The 21,928-nt window shown below is 41.6% G+C and overlaps 1 protein-coding gene across 4 annotated transcripts in view; it reads right to left on the bottom strand.

The window, feature by feature from the left end:
- CACNB2 (calcium voltage-gated channel auxiliary subunit beta 2) overlaps nt 1–21,600 on the bottom strand; it is a 253,162-nt gene extending 231,562 nt beyond the window's left edge. For all 4 annotated transcript variants that reach the window (XM_054814568.1, XM_054814569.1, XM_054814574.1 and 1 more), the window contains exons 1-2: nt 21,303–21,600; nt 9,695–9,787 (exon numbers count right to left, since the gene is read on the bottom strand). In XM_054814568.1, coding sequence (XP_054670543.1) covers nt 9,695–9,787; nt 21,303–21,404 — 195 coding nt within the window. In that variant the 5' untranslated portion in view covers nt 21,405–21,600. The remainder of the gene's footprint in view (nt 1–9,694; nt 9,788–21,302) is intronic.
- Nucleotides 21,601–21,928: the final 328 nt, after the last annotated feature.

Genomic DNA, 21,928 nt, shown 5'->3' with positions numbered 1-21,928 from the left:
GATATCTTCAAACTGCTGATGGAGTTTGAGCAAACAGTATTTCTCCTAAGCATGGGAAATTTTATTTTAACATATTATTTTAGCATGTTATTTAACAATACAAGCAGCTTAGGAAAACATCTTATTTCCATTTCAGTATAAATGGCAGATGATGGATAAATTGTAGCTAATGTTGGAAAGAGATGTGTAAAACCAACTGACTTCTGATTATACTCTATTACTAACTCTGGCAATTTCCTCGGCAATTATTTCAAGGACAAGGCTGAAATAATCTTTAAACTTTTCTTATTATAAGCAAACGTTTCCTTGACACATTACTGTTTTCGAAAGAATTCCTAAAAAGTAAATAAGGTCAAAGAAGGTGGACAAAGAATGATTTATTTTTCAGAGAGCTACGCGTGCAATAACATGTTTTAGAAAAGTAATAAGGGGAGATTACTGAATATATACTATAATTTTCATAGTTTGTAGGAAAAATAAACCCAGCTATTCATGCTTCACTGTTTCTACAGGAACAACGGCGCCTGCCTTCAGCTCAGTCCCTCCAAAAGCAGAATCTGATAAGCAGACCTTGATCAACCATGGTTTAAAGCTGTACTTCTAACATAAAAGACACAGCATCTCAAGCTAATTCAGCATAAAAGCATAAGTGTAGTCTTCATCCTGTAACAGCCTTCCCAGACTTCAGAAATATTTTCTGGTTCAATCTGCATAACAGCTGAAAACTCAAAAATACCACTGGAGACAAGAGGAGGAAAGATATCAAAGGCATATATAGATCTATTTCTCCCGTTTCCACTTTGCCCATCCTCCTCTCTTTCAGCTCCCCACTCTTTCTCTTTCCTACCCAATACTTGATTATCCTACGAGTAAACCATCTGATGACAATCATTTATCATATAGGAGACTACAGGTTTATGTGGAGCTTAGAATTAATGCTATGCATCTCAACAGGATTATTAATGACCTCCTTTGGCAGAGGTGGAAGAATTCAGATATTCTACAATATCAGAATTTAGGGAAGGATAGCTTTCCAGTTTTCCATACACCTACGACTGCTTCAGGTCCTACTATTTGGGAACTAAAATATTATGTGACCGTCAGTGAAAACAACGCGCACTAATTGTGCTCACATGGATGTCACTCCGCAATTCAATACCCAGAAGAAAGCTTTATGGTAAATTCCTTAGGAGATTTACAATTCATTTTAGAAGTAGTGGAGCACTAAACTTTTCAATGAACCTGATATTCCAGCAAAGGAAAGTCTGATTGAGATCACATGAAAAAAAGCAACATTCAAATTTACAGGAAGATAATTAGCGTTGGAAGTATTGTCTAAATACATAGCCCAAGAGAAGCCAGCTCTCTACTGCAACTGCCCATAAAACTGGCAACTTCATGACTAATTGGACAGAAATGGCACTTGGATATGTTACAACATACCTACTTAGTGAGGTACGAAACCAAACACTCCTGAGTTTGAGCAGGTATCCTGAAAGAGAAAAGATTCAGTAGATCCCTCTGGCTAATTGCAAAGAATCTTTCTTTACTCCCTGAGCCCTGCCAGCAACTAGGAGCAGCCCGGCTCCACGCCGGAGAGAAACTGAAGCAGCTTGCTGCACATCTGCCAACCGGCAGTTATTTTTCCTTGAAACTGCTTGCATTTTGGAGCAGAAGATGACATTTGCTTTACAGAGGACCAAACTGTTCCCTTGTGTTCGGCACTCGTTCCCAATCAAAACCATACAGCACAAATGCAAACCCTGAAAATCAATGCGATATTTAAAATGACAAAAATCACTTCAGACCTACTTTTCCGTAAAAGGAACTAAGTCAGCAGCTATGCTGATAGTGCATTTACATATAATTATCAACCTGAATTTTGCAAGTGACTTAAAACATCTTATTTCTAAAAAAGTGCCTATATTTTAAGGCCTTGTTGAAAAAAAATTTTCGGATGGACTACTCCATTTAAAAAATAATACATTAAAAAAACCTAACCTAAACCAAATCAATGCCAACTAAATAGGCCTGTAAGAAAAATTTGTTAAAATACTGCATTTATCTTCATAAATTATTTTTGACAGGTTTTGCATTAGCTATAATTAAATATATGAATCGGAACCCTTGTCCCATTGCAGATACTTTGCACGTCTGTGCTTACTGTAACTAGAAGACATCTATGATAGCATATAATAAACCTTGCATCTCACCACAATGTTCAAAATTATTATTTTGAGTAAGACAATGCTGCACACGAGAACCAGAAACCACAGTGAATTTCTCGGGAGAAGCAGGGGACAAAATAAAACAAAACACTTGATTCTCATTCAGTCCTATTCCTAATTTTGATCTTAACTGTTTACAACTGTGTAAGTTTTGGTTTTTTTTCTTGGAGCTCCCGCCATACCCCACTCGAAAGATCGGCAAATACAGGCAAGGATGTTCTCGGCAGAGCTGTGAGGGGTTCGGCTCATGCAAAGCACATTCTGACTAGCACAGAACTGCAAGACGGAGACTGCCAGAGAGCAATCACCAGTCATGAAGTTATCTGGCTGAAGAGAAAGCCTAAAAACACAGTTAGGCTTAAGCCTCTCTGCTCATTCCCTATGCAACGCACTATGATGAAAGAGTCTTCAACGGTATTTTTAGCAAAGTTGTAAAGATTATGCTTTACCTCCATCCGTTTGCCTAGCTGCTTAAAAAACCCTCACATCTCTGACTGCCTGAGCAGCTGAGACCTCGCTTCCTCCTCCTCCTCCTCCTCCACACAGAGGGAGCCCTGTCTCCTGCAGAAACCCCACGTGGCTCAGGGATGCACAAGTCCTGTCGCACCCTTCGAACTCCCTGCTACAAAGGGATGCATCTGATGCTGCCAAATTCGAGTGCAGGCGGTGGTAGTTCCTGAGCGGCTGGAAAGCCCCATTTCTCCTCTCCCTGATAGACCCAGAGAAGAAGCACGTAGCCAGGAGGCACACAAGAGACAGCAGCAATGGGAAGGCCAACAGAGAAGATCCAACTGCTGCCACCAGCAGGGATACCACCTCCCACCTCAGGGCTCGCATCTCCCCCCGTCTTCTCGCAGGAGGCCACATATGTGCTCTCAGACATTTTGCAACACCCACCCATCATCTTAGCAAGCTCAGAATCAACACTGGCAATCATCTCAGCAGCCATCAGATATGAGCCCCATCTCCAAAATTTCCACTGCTGCTTGGAAAAGGATGTGTTGACTTCAGCTGAATGCAAAGTAACATCAAACATACGTGCCCATTTGAGGCTATAAAGAGGGCTCCTATCCTTCAGTTTTTAATAAAGCATTATATTTAGTTGCTCCCCCCTGTAATTTTCTCACACCCTGCTACAAGAAGAGTAAACAGACGTGTAAGAAGAGCTTTATGATGTTTTGCCGGTTTGTTTTGGTTAGAGGGTATGTGGGTTTTTTTAAACACATGGCAGCGTTTTGATTTCTATTCTTAGAAACCATTTGAGGCAAAAAAGGGCCCATGAAAGAATTGAAGTCCGCAAATGAACTTCCTTTCCGCTGGGTTTTTCTCAGCCATCTCCCCTCCAGTCATGCGTGCCAAAATCCCATGCTTTATAGGGGCATCTGTTCTATTCTCTCCAGGCCAAAAAAGGAGACTTTTCAAACCCTTACTACAGCTGAGGAAATCTATAGCTCAATGAGCCTAATGCAATTTTCCCATGTCTACAGAGCCTAAAGTGCAGCTCCACAACTGCAACCAGAGGGGAAGTCCCTTTCTCCTCCCTCCACCCTTCCTTCCTCCAGCCACACACTCCCAATCCAGACCTCCTCTAAAAGCTGTCCTCCTCCCACTCGCCATCTAGCTAGATTTACCACCACTGAGGAACTGAGATACCAGCCATGAATGAAACTTTACGCCAACAGCTGAACTGACATATTCTTATGAATCCCTGCACTGCTCTAAGTGCTTCACCCACTCTTCCGCTGTGAACTCGGTATACTTCATGCGACAAAAAATACATAAAAAATAGTCGCTTTCCTATACTAGTAGTACTCCTAGAGACACTATCTAATTTTATATCATAACAAATACAGACTCACTGGATTTGACTAAAAACTGATTAGCATTGCTTGACACAGACAGCACATCACCCAAAACTGCACTGCCTGCCCATGATTTAAGGTCACACGCTGGCTTAACAGCAAAGTTTGGTGGCTCCCGCTAGAGCCAGAAGAACATGGCAATATAGACAGCATACTCCTTCTACCAACCTCAGTGTAAGGTGGCTTTATCCAAGTGCAATACATTTCCTTCAAAAACTTACAATTCACAGTGAAAAACATAGGATGCCACAATTCCACCAAATTAAAAACCCACAAAATAACAGTTTCAATGTGTTTCAAATAAGCAGATGTTCTAGTACGTAGCACTTGCGTAAGGCTTCAATGCAACCACAATGGCAAGCACCGGCCACAAGCATCACTGCTGCGGCTTTCAGTGAAATCAGCAGAATCAGACCAGAAAAAACCTGAACCTAACAAAATATGCCCAGACATTAGCATCAGAAGTAAAAGATGAGAAAATTAAGTCGAGCAGTAGGTATACATTTTCATGTATTACATTCAGTGTTTGCACAATACCTCTAAAAATTTCTGACATACCTCGTTTTGTTATGTGTAAAAGCTAAAGGCAAGTCTGAAAAGCTCCTTTTTTCTCTACAAGCCAAACATGTCTCATTAATTAGAGGCACACAAAGAATGTAAGAACATATTAAATTGCAAATGAGCTTTTTTTTTTAATTATTTATTTAGATTTTCTGGCTAGTCACAATCGTGCTCACACATAGTCTTCAAGAAGCAGGAATAGTCCTAGCGGAGAAAGTACAAGCAGGTTTTCTGCGTAAGATTGCTAGTCCTGGGCATTAAGACCAAAGCTAATACCTGTCTCCACTCTACACCAGCTCTTCGCGGCTCAGCCTGTAAGTGCATCACCTCACTGGCAGGCTGCATGTATGAACTGCACACATAAGCTCTTCCCCTCATGAAAAGGAAAAAAAAAATAAAATCAAAGCTAAGCTCAATATCTGGAAAAAAAAAAAAAGCGCAATTAAAAGAAGAGGAATACATTTCTGACATGGCCCACTTCTCTGGTGAATTCAAGATTAAGAGGCATGTTTATGAACAAAACTAAGTCAATATTTTCAAATCATTTTTTAGTGCAAATCTTAGTTTTACCATTCATAAAATTCAATAGGTAATTGCACAGCTAGGCAATCATCCTCAGAGGAAAGTAGAAGAATAATGAATTCCCTACATAATTATTTATAGCTGTGTTTTTGAGTGAACACAGTGTAACAGGCATCAAGCCAATATTTAAAGGCGAAAAACCAGATTTGTAAAACCTTAAATATTTCAGTAAGCAAGTCCATAGTCTACAGTCTATTTCACAATCTAATCTGCCTTTGCAATACATAAAAATCCCAACAACTCAGACTGCCTCTGTGATTAATCATTAGGATTTAAAATAAAACCTCGACAAAGACAGGTCCAGAAAGGCAACTACAAAATATGTAATGCTATCAGAACATGCATTTTGCTTAAAATAATGTTGCTGGGAAGTGCCATAGGGTTGTCTGCAAAATATTTTGTCTGATCCGTATTTTGAAAAAAACCCTTGGGAACAAAATCATTACTATGCATCAGTCAAAATGGCAGCAAGTAGAGATCAGATCCTATTCAGTCTTTCATAGCTAACCCTAAGCACAAGCTGCTTATCACTCCAAAGCTTGAAAAAGATGATGAAAATATACAATACAATGTCTTTAGGGAGCTAAAGAACAACTGATTAAAGTCAGTTAGGAGCTGACTGGCATGTAATGATGCTTCTGCTTTCCAAATGCACTGCTTAATTGCCAATACAACTTCACAACACAACAGAGGCGAAAAAAAAATTCTTCCTTGCTACTGAAAAGTCAAGCAGTAGCTGCTGGCAAAGGAAAGGAAGGCCAAGTTGTTGTTATTTTTTTAAGCTCCAGTATCAATAATATTCTGGAGACAAAACAAACAGGTTTTTGTAACAATCAAATAGAACACGATCCACAACATTCTCCTAAAATCTCATAGGTTTTACAGTGTCACGAGTAAAAGACAGAAATAAAACTCTCTAGCAATAGATTAAATTCACAGTACAGAGGAGGTTTAACTGGATTGAAAATAACATTCTTTAAATTTGTATTTTAGATGTATATAAATGCTCTTGCTTTGGGTTAATGCTTCTTTTATATACCTTGGAAACAATACTGAATACTGCTCTGCTCTATTTCAGCACTCTGAAAAACAGATTTAAATGGAAAAGATCATTGCGCACAGGGCTGTGCAGAGTGCAGTTCCTTCTCCTCATACAACAGCAGGAATTTAAGCAATTTGAATAAAATGTTACTTTGTTCTCTCTCATTCAAATAAAACTAAGTTGGCATAATTTTTACTACTGTAGCATTTGGTATGCATTGCAGGAAACTTGCCAGGTACATATTGGAGCCAGAGGTGCATACGTCCTTAAGGAAATAGTTAAATGGAGACACCATAAAGCTTTGCCAGTGTGTGTAATAGATACTAACGCCCTCCCTCCCGCAGCAGCTTTAACTTAAATGGCCAGCAGCTCAGTGGATTCAAAAGACTGACTCCTATATCCTTGCTCTTGCACAATACCTCCACTGCCTTCCACACGCGTAACATTTCTTTAGGACTAGACATATTTGTCTTCTTTTATCCAGCACCAATGTATTTCTCTGTTAGGAAATGTCCACTTCCCATCGGTGCTTACAACAAGAACCTGCACGCCTCTCGCAGCTCTCCCAGTTTAAGGACAGGCCAGCTAAATATGACGCAAAAGCACCTTCCAAACATTCTTTCTTCTTTATGAGGAACGTAGGCAGACCTTGGCACTAAATGTTGAGGACAATCCCAGGATTCCTTCTTGAGTGCAGAAGGAAGTACTTGTAGAGATGCACATAAAAGCTGCAGGACAAGTTAGGAAGTAAATGTGAGAGGAGACGGGAAGCGAGGGGGGAAAAAAGGAAGTCAGAGGGGGAAAAAAAGCAGCTATAGGCACCATACACATTTCTGAAACAGGCTGTGTGTATCCCACGTCTAGATCAAAACCACTGCCAAAAAAACCCACAAACCCCTTTCCAAGCAAAAATTGACTTCCTGGTTTTAAGATAGCGCTAAAATAAAATAACAAAAAGTAAACGGGTACGTCATCGATTCTACTGGGTTTGGATTCATTTGTCCGCTCTACTTTTCTGCAGCTTTCTCCCATCTCAGGAGAAACACCAAAATCTTGGAGTCACTTTTTCCCCTGCAAATAAATGGTTATGGCAAAACAATTATATTCATTTATACCATGTAAAACAACCTCCAAGAAAGACGGAGACAAGCAATGTGCAGCACCTGGGTAGTTTCTGGGAAGGGCACAGCAGCTGAGCCAGCAGAAAGCGACTGCGCCCGTTCCCTTTAATATCTGGGGCACTGGGCACCCTGCTCAGGCTGGTGGCAATTCTTCTTTAGTGCTGGAGAAAACCAAGCTGTCCCAGGAGCAGAATCAGAGCAGGAAAGCCTGTTGAAGATGCTGTCCAAGCTCTGAAATAAAACTCTCAGCAGCAACTGTGAAGAGACACTTCTCTCACACATCTGGTACAACTCAGACAGCTCTGCCTGTACATTAGTTACTAGGAATGTCTTGTGATGATTTTATTTTTTAAAATTTGTTTTGGACATTGTCACATAACATATTTATCCATTAACATCCCTTCATTATGTTCAGTGACAATACCATTTCAGAACTGAGTTTTGCTTTAGCAATCTATTAAATCTCTGTTTTTTCATAGAAGCCCATTTCACCTTTCAGTCATTTATATTATATCACTTGAGTAACTACTAAATTTGTATTTATTTCGGAGAAATATATAAATCTCTTCTGTAAAAATCTACACTTGAGGTAGTCACGCTCTATGCTCCCTTTACAGCCCTGGGAAAGATAAAGACACTTTTAGACTGTAGCTCACCAACTCTGTTTTATATATCTGTTTTGAAGATTTTATAAATCATGTCCCACAGTCTATAGAGCCAAACAGATCTCCACTGACTACAAGGAGTCCACCTCAACATCCATACACAGTCTGATGATCCACCTCCTTGTGCTACGTCCCTTTGCCCTGCTCCCCCTCATGACAGCTAGAAGAGATACTCGAGACCAACTTCAGACTTCATTTAGGTAAACAAGAAAGGCAAAGAACTGTGTGCAGCTAGTGTAAAATAAACATGCATACTCTGCTAAAAATGTTCCAGACTGAATTCAACATCCACGAGGAGCTAAGGAAAACAGCAACACAGATTTCCTTACAAAGATTCCTCGGGACTGGGAGATCCTGTTGCTGCTCCCAAACACTACTTGGACTGCTTTTTTTTGGAGAATTTTTAAGCAGGGCAAAATGTTACAAATAAGTAATTTATTGGTCCAGGTTACACACCTTCATATTGTTTACTGCAACTGAAAACCTCCCATGATCAATTCATATTTCACACCTATGTCCAACAGACACTGAAATATCACAGGGGCCTGACTTGATCAAATCCACAGCCTACCACAAAACATGCTCACAGCAGGACAAAGCAGAATTCTGCAAACAGAAGATGTGTACCGATACGACCAATGCAACAGCAGTGGACCCACTAAATGTTTTGAGATGGAGGAACATGCAAGACAAGTGGGTAGAGAAGGAGGTCTGGCGCCTGCTTACAGCAAAACCAAAAACTGCAATGAAACCTGCTGAATTCCAGAACCCTTCCAAAAAAGATGGCAAGATCTGCATTTGCAAAACCACGGCTTAAATTAGCAGGGCATGAAGAACTGTATTTCAGAGTCTGCACAGGCGCAGTCACTGTGATGCTCTGGGTACCCTTCATGGTCTCCAATTCTGGTCAACCATAAGCATATCAAAACTCACTCTCCTTCCAAAAAAGCACAGCTTCAGTAGCACTGTTCTGCAGCCAGAGACCACACTGGGCTCTGGATACCCTTCCCTGCACTTTTTGTCACCTCTGTTGACCAGATTGAGCTGTCCCTCCAAGCACCCACACAGGTCTGGGATCCCCATGAGGCTCCACTTGGGTGTCCCCCTTTGAGGGATAGACATGCAGGCACCACTCCATCCTCCACAGGCCTTTCAGCATCAGTGGTGGGGACAAATGCTGCCAGGGATTTCCCCTCCAAGCCATGCCTTAAAATAACACTGGGATGTGGGAGGAAAGCATCTCAGTTAACACTGCCTCGTACAGCACTATTTTAAACAGGAAAACCCTGAGGATTGGTAGGGTTTTGATGCTTTCTCCCAAATATTGACACTTTAGGCACTCCCATCAGACTCCACCTCCTCCTCTAGCTTTAATCACCTGATGGCATTAGTGTAACAAAAATAATGAAAACTACTATACATGGAAATGAATAAGAACTGAAAAAGTATTTTTCTGCCAAGATTAAAACAATAGCAACCAAATATTTTTCATTGTGCCAGCAGAGACTTCTGCTATTTCTCAGGCTACAATATCACTCTTTGATTTGACAATTTACCAAAAAAAAGAAAAAAAGTTACTTGAACATTAACATCAGCAAGTCATCCAGTCTTTTAAAAGACAAAAACCACATACCTGGCGTACGAAACTGTTAGAGGTAGTGTCAGAAGATGTACTCCCGTCTGATCCTTTAAATCTGTTTTTTCTTCTTGCCCCTTTACCATAAGACTGTAAAAAAAAAAAAAAAAAAAAAAAAGATTAGAGGAACAGCATTAGATTTTGTTGCACAGAAAGCTTTCAGTACAAGCATCACCAATGTCTCCTAGGCTAGCAGGGATTCAGATGATCAGCTTCATGCCAATTAATAAGCACTTATTCAGTAAGTTACTGATGGGACTATGTGTGGAAGTGCTCACCAACACAACTGGGCTTGGTCAATTGGGCCCTGAATGCTTCTGGGTTTTTTTCTCATTCAGGTTTGGAGAAGCATTTATAGACTTGTATAGTTGTAATATTATTCATGCAAGTCACAATGATTAAAAAGTACAGTTTGTTTTGCAGCTAGTTTAAATAAACAAGTTAGGAAAGGAGATACTGGAGCATTCTCCAGTACATCACAGCTGTCAGCTAAGTCAGCTGAGGGAACATTAAACAGCAAGAAGTGACCAACAACTTGTTGATTCAGCTACAATCTTACAACCGAGAAATATTTTATAATAATTTATTTTTTTAAAAAAAGTTGGAGTCAGTAGAAGCAGTATAACAATAAAAAAGGACTAAACATGTAACTGGAAAGGGGATCATATACAACTAAAAAGCAAAGCATCATTTTTAATCTATTAGGAAATCAAAAAGACACCAGGAGAAAGAATGGTTGGCTGAAGAAAAAATTATTACACTACGGTTTAGAAACACAGCAAATGGCCCAACCCCCTCCCCCCCCAAAAGCTATTTGTTCTGTGCGATGAATATGGACCATCAATGAATATCATAAAAGAAATTTCAAAAAACACGAAAGAGTTTAAAACTATGCTATTCACAACCACTTATTTTCGTGGTGACTGTAAACTGTGCCATGACACCACCACGGACCCTCCCCAGGACATCCCTCCCGGCTACAGCAAAACCTCACAGGTTTCTTCTGCACAACTGCATGAAGAGACAGCCCTTCCTATGTAGTCACATTGCTTAAATTCATCTACGCTTACATCAAAATCATGTCTTGACTAGTTCAAACATTATTTTCCTTGAGGTTGATAAATGCAATTTTTTTCCTCGCTCATCATGCTGCTGTAAAGGTCATTTTACTAATCCATCTCTCTGGATCACGTCTCCTGTCTTTAAATCCCTCCCACAGTTCCCTGAAATAAACAGGGTCTTTGTCTTCACTTTGAAGGTCTGCCTTGGCCTATTCCCAATCTTAGCTCTCATCTTGCATTCAGCACCAAACTTTTGAGTTCCACAATAACTCAGGGGGAAAAAAAAAGCAATGCAAAACCAAACAGAAGCCTCCATCACCTACATGCTAAATTTTCGGAGAGTAATTTCATATCCTCCCCCATACTATCTCACAAACCTTCTCCCAAGAATAAAAACTTCTTTACAGAAATCTCATTGTTCTCCTTAAAATATACAACAGCAGCAACAAAAAACCCTCTTGATAATAAGGTACTAGCGTGCTGGTATCTCAAAACATTACGCTAATAAATTATTTTATTTCCTAGAATTCCAAGTCCATACATCCACATCCTGCTGCTGTTTTTGGCCCTAAGTTGCTGTTGGTCCTGGGTTTAGACACAATGAGAAAGTGATGATCAGTTTACCAGAGAACGTGGCTGCTTCTATGTGTTACAACACAACACTCTTGCCAACCTGGCCCGGATAAATCAAACCCTGGGATAAAAGTCTGGTTGGGTACATAAAGCGTGTCCGCGGGGCTTGGGCAGTCTTCAGAGCACCACACTGAGCTTTGCGGCTGCGTCCCATCAGTTCTCATGGTAGGGAAGGGTGGGCTCCAGCGCAGGCTTGGAGGCACGCTTAAAATGTCATACTGGCAGATTTTTAAGATCATGACTTCAAAACCTGAGCTGTAGCTCTTAGCAGTAACACATATGGTAAATATGATGGAATGTTTTGCAGCCTAAGAATAACTGAGGAGGACGAGAGATAACCACTACTAATTTCAGATCATTTGTCAAATTGCCTAATCTAGGTAATTTGTCGCCATGAGATGCTCGATAACCGTCTCGGGCTGTATTTGAACCGTTAGTGTTGACCCTGGGGAAGTTCAGAGCACTGGCTGAAATCTCACATTATACCAATCTTTTAGAAAGAATGACTCGAGTAACAATAGATCTGTCAACCTGACACTGATTCTCAGCAAAAATAATTTAATATCTGTTATGTCACTGAACTAACAATGACTTACAAGAAAAGCAAAGATTTTTCCCCAAAATATAGATTTATGGGAAAGATATTTTGCCAAATTCATATGATTTTTGCAAAACTGTAAAAAAGCCGTGTAATAAGTTTCTGAAAGGCGCATGAGCTGATGCTATACAAGTTGGTTAAGGCAGAGCTATATAAATATTAGCACGCTACACATTACAGGGACGAAAATATGACTTTCTGATGAGTCTAGAACTGTGGCCCAGTACGTCACAAAATGTAAAATGAAAATTGAATGAGGAATGACTTTACGTAGTTGTATTTCTATAAGGGATCTTTGATAGCAGAAGAACTTTTTGATAATAGATTTATAAGAATAAAGATTAGATCAGAACAACTACTGCCTGCAAATTATTCAAAACATTTTCCACTTACTGTTAGAATAGACAGTTCTAGGAGAACCATCTCTTTCCATACAATATAATATAATATTCCACATAATATAATATAATGTAATGGTACATAAAATACATTAAAAGTATCTTTGTAGTCTTCAAATAAAACAACATCCTTAAATAAAAATTTATCTCTTAAAAGTGTTTTTTACTGAGGTAACTGTAGTTACCTGCCAACATTCTGACCCTCTTCTCTCCAATTTTTGTGGAAGAATATTGACATATACTTACAAAAAAATAAAGAATTCAAAACTTTCACATAGCAGCTCAGGAATATAAAGCATCTACATAAAGATCACATCATCTAGGCAATTTCATAAATTGTGTACAGGATAGTATTTTGTAATCCCCAAAGAAATACTAGAAAAAATGTACACATATTCTCTTACACAGTCATTTTTTTTATTTGAACCCAGTTTCTACAATATTTATTTTATTTACAGAATCATAGTGTTCAGTTTTATAACACAAAAAAATACTACAAAGGAAGAAGAGGGACTGTGTCTAGAGTGATGAGGATAAAACAAACAAGGGCAGAATAAAAACAACTTACAAGCACAGATAAAATGCACACCTCTTTACCTGCAGAGCGACACCTAAAAGCATTTATTTTGGGCAACATCACTCAGCAAATCCAGCTTAAACTGAAACTTACCTTGATTCTTCAGTTTCGTGGGGGTTTTTTTGTTTGTTTGTTTGGGGTTTTTTGTGCATAGCAACATGCACATTTTTGTTCTAGTCTTACATAAGTGAAAACTATTCAGGAGCACTAGCTAAATACCGACTTTAAACCCAAAAACCCTAGCTGACATGCTGGCAGTCCATGGCTACACAGTGTAGGGAAAGTCAGTTTTACAGCTGCTTCTGTGCACAGACCAACTCCGAATCCGAGGAAAGGGGGACAATTTCAGCAAGTGGGAAAAGTGGGATTTGATGACTCTTCTCATTATTTTAAAGAATGCTAATCTGGGATTACATTTGTCTTCCAGGCCTGTCATTCTTATTCCCACAGTGAGAAATGCCTGAAATTTTCTTCTAAAAATGAGATAAGTCTTTTGCTTCTTTGAGTGTATTTTTCCATAAGAGCTTAATGTGAGAACAAGACCTTTGTACAAAAAAAAAAAAAAATTAAAAAAAAATCTACCAGTTACTTTCAATTCTGGAAAACAAAAAAGAATTATTTTTTTTCACAATGAACACGATATGTTACTGTGATTTTCATATTAAAATTAGCTGCCTTATCTGAGTTCTGTGCAGCAGTTGGCTGCAATTAGGTAGCTAAAAATAAAGGGCTGAATCATGACGTGCGGACATTGGCCAGTAAAAGCAGCAATACCAGGCAGTTTTTCTTAACCTATACGGTGGTGCTCTCTCTCTCTCTATATATATATAACAGAACAACCATAGGGGACCAAAAGTCTCTGCACCCCAGTATACAGTGCGCAATGGTAACAGTCTCAAAACCCATCATAACCGGTTGCCTACGGCATACCGTCATTCACCCCAGCTAATTTTAATACAAGCGACTCTGGCACTGCAAACAAGATTGTTTATGTAAAAAAAAAAGTTTGCTGACAGGAACATTCTCACTGGATTTCAGCAGAACATCTTACGCAAATAAAGTTATGTATACATGTAAGTGTTTACAAGATCAAAACTGTAGCTTGGTTTATTAGTCAGATGTGTGAAGTTCTTTTAAAATTGGTTGAGTTGCCAGAGATGAGAGAAACAACACATGCACTTATGTTCTACAGCTTCTTAAAATACCTGGCAGACAATGTGAAACCTTAAAAAAACCCAAAGAAAGCCCTACCAAGTAATCTCGTAAAAAAAATGTCATCAACAAAGTCTTAATAAAGCAAAGATAGACTCTGCCTTCCAACTCTGACGTGAAAGTACATTGTGCAACCTTTATCCAGCCCATCTAATCAAACAAAATATGGGAATCCGATGAAGCATTAGAGGCATGCATAGCAGTTTCCTGATAATTAATAGTTTCATATACAATTACTTGTTACTGCAAACAGATGAGATCAGTGTCGCTCAGTAAAACCCTTTAATTTTAATGAGATTCTGCCTCAACACGAGAAGCATGCACCCATAAGATTTAATCCTCTAACACAGGCGACAAGCAGAAGGCATGGTTTATCCCTGTAGGAAAAATACTATCATCTGGAAGAGGGAATATAAAACATTTAAAAAGACCAACTATCTACAACCAGGGAACTGATCTTGATTAAAAGTCTTAAAATGCTCTTCACGAGTAACTACTCCAATGGTATTTTACATCAAAGCAGAGAGCAGCAGTATATACAGGGTCGAGTCTGAACCTTTACTAATTATAACGGGTAACACAGCACCAGTCATTGTGACTGATATCATGGTTAGTGGCAAACATAAACCCCTAAAAACTATCCTACTGGTCTCATTCAAAGAAAAAAGGAAAGGTGCAGAAGATTTGGGCGGCAGAGTCACTGATGTGAAGTCAGGTCTCGAAACAGAAATAATGATGCAAGAAAGGAACTGGAGAGAACAAAACCAGAAGATAAAAATTCAGAGCTGGAATGAGGCTTCACCATCCCAGATGAACAAATGACCGATTACAAGGCTCAAAAGAATACCTAAAGGTAAAGGAAATGAGTGACCCCCTGAAGGATTAGAGAATTGCTAGAAAAGCCAGAAATTAAAGAGTGCACTAAGCATTTGTCCTTCCCATGCAAAAGCTTTAAAAGAGATTTAAAAATGCCCATGTCCCAGACAAAGAATAGCATGCCAGGACAGTGCAGAACATGCACACCCAGCTCCATCCACCTCTTGGAAAAACAACTAATTGCCACTTTAATCAATTCCTTACAACAAGGCAACAGAATTTTCCTGTAGGTCAGACCTCCTGAGCCCTCTCTGGTCAATGGCCAGGCTTGCCACCACTCAGAAACGACATCCTCCAGCTACTGGGCGGTGTAGCCTCCAGCATAAGCTCCACAACCGTAAACCTCCACACCCACACTCAAACAACACAAACTGCACGTCTTTGGATATAAAGGGTTAGCTACTGAAAGAAGCATGAATATTTCTGATCTTTGCACCACAAATCACACTAATCTCGTAACTGAGGGGTGGTCAGCCTTCTGACAATCCAGCCAAGGGCTGGAACATGTACATAGACCTTGGTGACGAGCTTCCCAGCACTCCACAGCTCCATTCCACAACGGGAACAGGGGAAACGTGGCAATATTGGACATAGCAATATATCCTGCCTTGCCTCTGTCTCAGGGCCAGGGTTTCAGGTCACCCTACACGATCAACACCAGCGCAGCCCTGTGACAGGTTCTCAGCCCTGTGACATATCTTCAGTGAAGAAGTTGCCTGAGGAGCACAAATTCATGTCAGAGCAGAGAAGAATCCCAAGGTTAGGTCTCAAAACCTGGATTTCTTGAAACAAACACCATTTACTATCAGGACACCATTCAGAAAAGACAAGACTTCCTTTCAGGAATCCTATCAAAGTAAGGATCTCCATATACAATCATCGAGTTCACACAAGCTACAATGATGAGTCTGCTAAGTCCATTCCACTTTTATAAAATCTTTCACTTAGACAAAAAAAAAATCCATCCAAACAAAACAAAACAAAAAATTTATTTATCCAAAATTGCATATATAATCCAAAAATAAGTCTTTGACAGATGCTCCATTTTCCTCCATAAGAAAAGAAAACCCATTTCTGCTGAGAAATCTGTAACAGGGTTAAATCTTTGACGCTCTTTTTTGCTGGCCTGTGGTAAAGCCTTGCCAGTACTGCAGCTAGAAATAGCCCAATTCTCACCAGTTCCTACACTTCTGCTCTTGCCCTGGCCTCAGACTGGGTCACCTGGCAGTTTCCACCCACCAGACAAGAAGTAGGGGACTTGGCCCACTCTCCTCCTCCCCCGTGGCTTGGGAACCCACCTTGGTGCAAACCTGCTGCACGTCTCCCGTAACACCAGTGATGGAGATGTCTGCTCGCAACTCAGCAAAACAGGAGCACACAACAGCAGCAGGTGTTGAAGCTCATGCCCAAACCCCACTGTGCCTCCTGCAGCCTTTTAAGATTGCCAGCTACAGTCGTAGGCCACGTGTCTGCTCCTCCCTACCTCCTCTCCACGGATTTCTGTATTTCTCTTACACAAGCAAACAGAAAACGAGATCCGACTATGACAGAAAGATATTTGCAGGGAGCGACAGCCAACTATGGGGAAGCTTCCCTCTGCTAAGGGTCTGCTGTCCTGCCGACAGAGACTAAGGCAAGCCCTTGGAGGGCAGGAAGGCTGATTTTGATTGTTTTGTGTTATTTTGAATCTCTTCTATCCCAGCACAGAAAAGAACTGCGTAAAAGAAGCAGAAGAAAAGTAACTGAGACTCCAGAGAAGCCAGCCTTGGAAGAGCACAGGAACTTTTCATTCCTAACAGTTTGTAATTATAAACCTAGAGACAAAACAAGACAAAAACAGAGATCGTCTCTAGAAGATGGTAACCAGATACTCAAATAAGTTAGGACTGAAACTGCTGAATTGTTTCAGAGGGATTTTACACTCTCGGAAAACGTAAAGTGCAATGATTATAGACCATATATGCTGATGATGCATAATAGTGGCAAATAAATGTCTCTGGAAGAGATAAGCATGCAAGATCACCTATTACTAATAGAGTTCAGGACAACGAAAGATAAACCCAAAGAGCAGAGAAGAACCACCAGAAAAGTAACAGCTGAAACTTGAAGGGCTTTCTTTAGTGAAGGAGTATTAAAACTTATTTTTGTCAGTAAGCAGTACAACACTGAAAGGAGGTTACCACATCAGGAGTGAAAATACTACCTCTTGCTGAGGACCATGAGAAAGTCCAATGAATGGAGCTTGATTTCATCTCTTCTTCATTTGTATATACTCCATTGAGCTGCTGCCACATTGGATCTGGCTTCTAGGGATGCTGCCAGCAGGGAGTAAAACCTTCCATGCCTCTACAATGAATGGTTATTGTTATTATTTAAGTAAGCAAAGGGATATAAATTTTGTTTGTTTATCGCTTACAAAGTATTCTTGCAAGCCAGTACTGGGAAATATGCTGTTGCAAAAATGTTTATTTGAAGAATAGGTAAACATGGTATGAATTGCGATAAACCAGCTCAGCTGAAAGAGAGCAGCAGAGGGCAGTGTGATTAATCTGCTGAGAATAAATCTCTGGCTATTCTTTCCATTCCTCATTACCACAAAACAGGCAGTGAGGGGACGGTGCTATGGAACTGAAAAGGTAGCTGGAGATCCAGGAAGGACAACAGTGAGTGCCAGGGCCAAATAACTAAGCTGATATTCTAGAGTCACCGCATGCACATTATGCTCACATTCACATTAACATCAGTCACGGTCAATACAGATGAAAAACTGAACGAGCCTGTCCCTAACCCCATGCCTGCGGGTTACCCTCAGCAATGCAACCCATCCAGCGGGAGCCAAGCGCTCCTGAGATGATGAAGCCTTTAGACTTGGAAGGGGGAAAGCACGTAACAGTATCGGGGCACAGAGGAAATCTAAATGCAAGTGAAAGAACTGAAGAAAACAATCAAGATGAGAATTGTTTTCATTTAAAATGTGTCAGGTTGTTAGAACCTGCATTGACAGATGATGCATAAGGCGGCGAGAAACAGAACAGGAGGAAAATAATAATGGGGAATAGGAGGAATTCATCCAGGGTAAGATACCTTCTCCCTCCACAAGGTAGCCTGTAGTTGCTTGATACAAGGTTTCATTATATTTTGTTTGAAACATTTCCTATAATTTACTGATCTGATTTGCTGTGACTGTTCCTGTGACACAACACAGGATGCTTTATGATGAGAATATAGCAATAGAAATTGAATCTAATGATTTCTGGGGACTGAGGAACTTTGAAGTAGGATCAGAAAAAAATTACATGGAAGGGAGGGAAAAGAAAAGAAGAGAGGCCAAGAGTTACCATGAAAAGTATTAATATGCTTTGCCATAATACATTATAAACAAATCAGCATAGCATCTGAGTTAAATAAAATTATTAAATTGAATGTTCTACTAATCCAACTTCCTAGAATTAGGGGTTCTTGATATCAAAACTTTAAAAGAGGACTGGAGTTGATTTTTTAAAAAACAGATACTGATTATCAAACACTGATGCATTTGAACAGAGTTTCCTTGGTTTATGATGTCAGAAAAATCAAACGCTGATTTTTTATAAAAAGGCCACACCTAAACCTGCCACTTTTTACTGACATATACTTGGACGTTGTGAATAACTCCACAGTGTAACTGTTCGCACGTGCATTCATCTGGGTAAAACTGCACATCTGAAACTATACCACCACCCCATCTGGACTAGGACCACAGTGAGTACCTAGAATTATGTTTTTACAGTAATGTGGACCTAAAAGCCACAGAATTTTAGGTAATACAGAAATAACGCACCAATACCTTGTCCCCGTTGCAAAGAACTTCCCAGGGAGAGTACAGTATAACCGTCATGATCAACACCTAAAGGGATTTATTTTTTTTTTCAGATCTTGTTAGGAAAATGCATTATGAAACTAAGAAATAGCAGCTATCTAGGAATATTTCACATATTTAACTACCTTTTAAGAGTAATTACTTCCAGAGTGTTAACTATATTCACTCCTCTGCCAAGTGGTGACAAGTTTGGCCAAAGTCGATGGACAGGCAGGATCCCAGATACCGGCCATGATGTACAGCCAGGTTAAAAGAAATCCTCAGCTTTGCAAAAGCAAAATCCTTGGATAAGAGAAATTTTGCAGCTTGTTACAACTCTACAAAAGCTCTTCAATTACATTGCGCTAAATCATAACTCTCAGAAATAGCACTTCAGAAAGAATACTTTTAGGAGTGATATCACTCCATAAGCTCGAATGTTGGGGTTTTTTTTCCTGACGCATTACTTGGCATGAAATGTTTCTAGGATTGATACTCAAGTACCTCAGTGAAAAAGATAGCGGTGGGCATAACTGAAGTACCTGTAGGCAATCTACGTGATGATTCACATGGTCTCATTAAGCCTCTCCTTCTCACTGTGAGTGTATTCTAAAGCAGCAAGATCTTACAATATTGATTTTTTGGAAATCATGTTAAGGGGGCCAAAATTCAGATCAGAATAATTGTCTCTCAATGCAGTGCATGCTAAGGAATTAACTAACATTATTATTCAGACCAAGGGCTCTTTTGCCTCCGTAATCTTATCTCCTCTACACCAAATGTTCATGTACGACCATAACATGTATATACGGAGAAGATATGATTCTTGTTTTGCCTAATGGCTTTGGTTCCAAAACCAGAAAAATATTCCCTGAACTAAAAAGATGCATCATTGCTGTCTTAAAAAGTGGATCTTTTTGGCTGTGAGTGTTCAGAAACCAGTTCAATAAAACAGAATAAAAGTACTGTACCTGAAACATAAATAATGCAGGTGTTAGCAAACTATCCTGCCTCTCTAAACAGAGGTTCTTTAAGCCTAGTTAAAAGAAAGGGTGAAAATCAATTTTATGATCAGTATTTGACATTTGTCCACAGCAGAGAGGCACCATATGATTTGACAGTTGCCGATTCTGTGCTTAGGGCTGAAAAGATATAAAAAGGGGGGGATTTGTAGGTCAGAAATTAGTTGCCTTGCCACTGCTTCTGGAGAAGCTGGCAAAGCATATGGCCCTACTGAAACGTCTGTTTTGCGCTTGGAGGCTGCAGTCAAATTCACATCCAAAGAGACACTTTTTCTTTTTTAGCTTAACCTAGTCTCTGTTTCAGTGCCTGGATTTTGTTCTGCTGTCACTGGTCCCCAGTAAGTAAAGATCAATTAGTGAGGCTTTTGACAGACTGACAGCATCTTGCTCTGGCAGTCAAGCACTTCTGTGGGGAAACCGGACCACCTTCTCAAAGAAAATAAGGGATCGGAGATAGCTTTGGCAGCAGCAATAAAAACTGCCACCCCAAAAGGAAAAAATCTCTGTCCTAACGAGAACAAGCATGTTTGTAATTTAAAACGCACGCAATCAGATTTTACCACCCTTTTACTGGGTTTAAAAATAGCACCGTAGGTCTTTGTAGCCAACTATTGCAAACTCGAAGACATTATGCAACATTCTTATATTAAACAGGAACCACCTTTCAAAATATAAAGTCTTTACCAAGTGTGCAAACATCTATACCCTGTCTCCCTCTCTTCATTCATCCACCTGAACGCAGTGCACGTGGACCGAGCTGTTAAAATTTCAGAGATGACTGTACAACCACCTTCTGCACGGTAATCGAGCAGCTTAAATCTGCAGCGTGCTCAACACCTTCAGCCTCCCCAAAAATCCTGCTCGACAACCAGCGTGAATCGCCTTCCCCCATCAACACAGACTGTTACCAGCCCGTGTAACAGATGAGGAAGGTTTCAGCAGCGCGTGGTAAGCATCAGGTACAGATACAACAGGTTAGTGGAGCAGGGAAAAATAGCCCTAACCTGTCAGTAATACATACATGCACAGAAGAGCACCTTAATAGCAACGCATTCTCCTATCTATATTCTCACATATGCCCTCCAGACAACTGCGAGGTTCCTTTGACTTACGGAGCTTCTATGGCACAGAGCATCCCGCTGTGCGTGTTCTTTAAAGGGCATTTGGGGGTGGGGGCGAGGACAGGGGTTTCGGGCGCCTTAGGACAGCCGTCAAACTTTTCTGACGGCGGGGACCCGAAGTTGAAGGACGCGGAGCTCCGGCAGCCCCGCCGCTCCCAGCCCGCCGCTCCCAGCCCGCCGCCCGCTGCCTCAGGGCGAAGCCCTCCGAGCCCAGCCCGGCTCCGCCGCAGCCCCGGGCCGCCGGCCGAGCCCCGCCGCCCCCGCGGTACCTGCGCTGCCGCCGCCGCCGCGGGCAGGGGGTTGTCCAGCAGCTCCATCTGCACCTCCTGCGCCGGGCTGGGAGGCGATTTGGACATGTCGCTCTGGACCATTGGCGAGGAGAGCGGGCGGCTGGGCGCCGAGCCCCTCGGCGGGGCAGAGCCGTGCCGAGCCGAACCGAGCCGGGGCGGCGGGGCGCCCCTCAGCGCCCGGCCATGCCGGGAGAGGGGGGCGGGCGGGCGGAGGCGGGCGGCGGCGCGGCCCTGCCCTGCCTGCTGCCGGCGGGGAGCGCGCAGCGCGGCGCCGGGGGACGGGGCACCGCCGCCGCCGGGCGCGGGGGGAGGGCAGGGGGCGGTGCGTGGGGAAGAGGGAAAGTGACAACGAGCATCTCCCTCCCGGCAGCTACCGGGCGGCGGGCGCGGGGCGGCGCCTGCCTCCCCGCCGGGCCCCGAGGGGCGGGGGCGGCGCGGCCGCGGCGGAGGGGAGAGCAAGAAAGTTGAGGATGGGGGTCTGGGGGTCAGGCCCTGCTTTTCCCCGCCACTCGGCCGGGCCGCGGGAGGACGCGTGGGCCGGCGGGCGTGCGCCGGGCTGGGTCAGCCCCGGCGCGGCCATGGCCATGGCCGTGGCCGTGACCGTG

This window comes from Grus americana, chromosome 2, assembly GCF_028858705.1.
Source record: "Grus americana isolate bGruAme1 chromosome 2, bGruAme1.mat, whole genome shotgun sequence".
Lineage (NCBI taxonomy): Eukaryota > Metazoa > Chordata > Aves > Gruiformes > Gruidae > Grus > Grus americana.
This window is presented reverse-complemented; position numbering and strand designations above follow the sequence as displayed.